Genomic DNA, 970 nt, shown 5'->3' with positions numbered 1-970 from the left:
CCAGCTCACTGGAACGGCTGCACATTTGGGGGAAGGAATCCCACCTGGACAAGATCCCCTTCCCCAGGGCCATGTGTAGGACACAGACAGGGAGAGGAGCCCCCAGCCCACCCACCTTGGCCTCCGAGTCCAGGTTTGCAGGATCGGCAGGAATGCTGAGCTCCACYGTCCTCGTCTCCACGGCAACCACTCCGACAGGTATTCCTCCCAGCCTGCAGACAGGTGAGACAAACACAATTCCTATTGCTGCTCTCACACACCCAGACAGTTCTGCCAGTTCACATCCAAACACCCGAGAGAGACAACAGGAGCAGCATTCTGGCCTTTGAGGGATGAGGTGAAGAGTTCCAGAGAGGTCACAGCTCTCAAAGCAAAATCTATTCCAAAATGTACCACATTCCTCTCTACAAATAAAATGGAATAAACAAARCATGATGGTCTCAACCATGAAAAATCAGAGAATTCAGAATGGTTTGGGTTGGAAGGGACTTTAAAGGTCCAGTTCCACCCTCCTGCATGGGCAGGGACACCTCCCACTGTCCCAGGCTGTTCCAAGCCCCATCCAGGGGGTCTCTGGGCACTGCCAGGGATCCAGGGGCAGCCACAGCTTCTCTGGGCACCCTGTGCCAGGGCCTGCTCACCCTACAGGGAACAATTCCTTCCTAATATCCCATCTAAATCTATCCTCCTTCACCTGAAGGCCATTCCCCTTTGAACTGTCACTCCAGTCCCTTATCCAAAGTCCCTMTTGCAGCCTTTTCAAGTACTGGAAAGTGCTCTAAGATCTTCMCAAAGGCAAAAAACAAGAAGCCCCAGGGTTTCCCAATGCCTGCTCCAATCTGCTCGAGCAGCTGCTGAAACCCACCACAGGCAGGTGCCTCATGCACCGACTACAAAACCTCCCTGCGCCAAGAGATGGGGGTGAAGGGCAGCGAGAACATTTGGGTTTTTCTGTCTGTGCTTTGCCCAG

The 970-nt window shown here is 53.4% G+C and overlaps 1 protein-coding gene across 1 annotated transcript in view; it reads right to left on the bottom strand.

Annotated features, from left to right (window-relative positions):
• The window catches only part of ACACA (acetyl-CoA carboxylase alpha), a 114,098-nt gene that overhangs the window by 20,937 nt on the left and 92,191 nt on the right, over positions 1-970 (bottom strand). Inside the window, exon 49 of the mRNA XM_057383265.1 lies at positions 116-212. Within this exon, the coding sequence (XP_057239248.1) occupies positions 116-212 (97 nt within the window). The remainder of the gene's footprint in view (positions 1-115; positions 213-970) is intronic.

Source organism: Malurus melanocephalus, unplaced genomic scaffold (genome assembly GCF_030028575.1).
Source record: "Malurus melanocephalus ecotype Western Australia unplaced genomic scaffold, MMel_1.1 scaffold_617, whole genome shotgun sequence".
Taxonomy (NCBI): domain Eukaryota; kingdom Metazoa; phylum Chordata; class Aves; order Passeriformes; family Maluridae; genus Malurus; species Malurus melanocephalus.
This window is presented reverse-complemented; position numbering and strand designations above follow the sequence as displayed.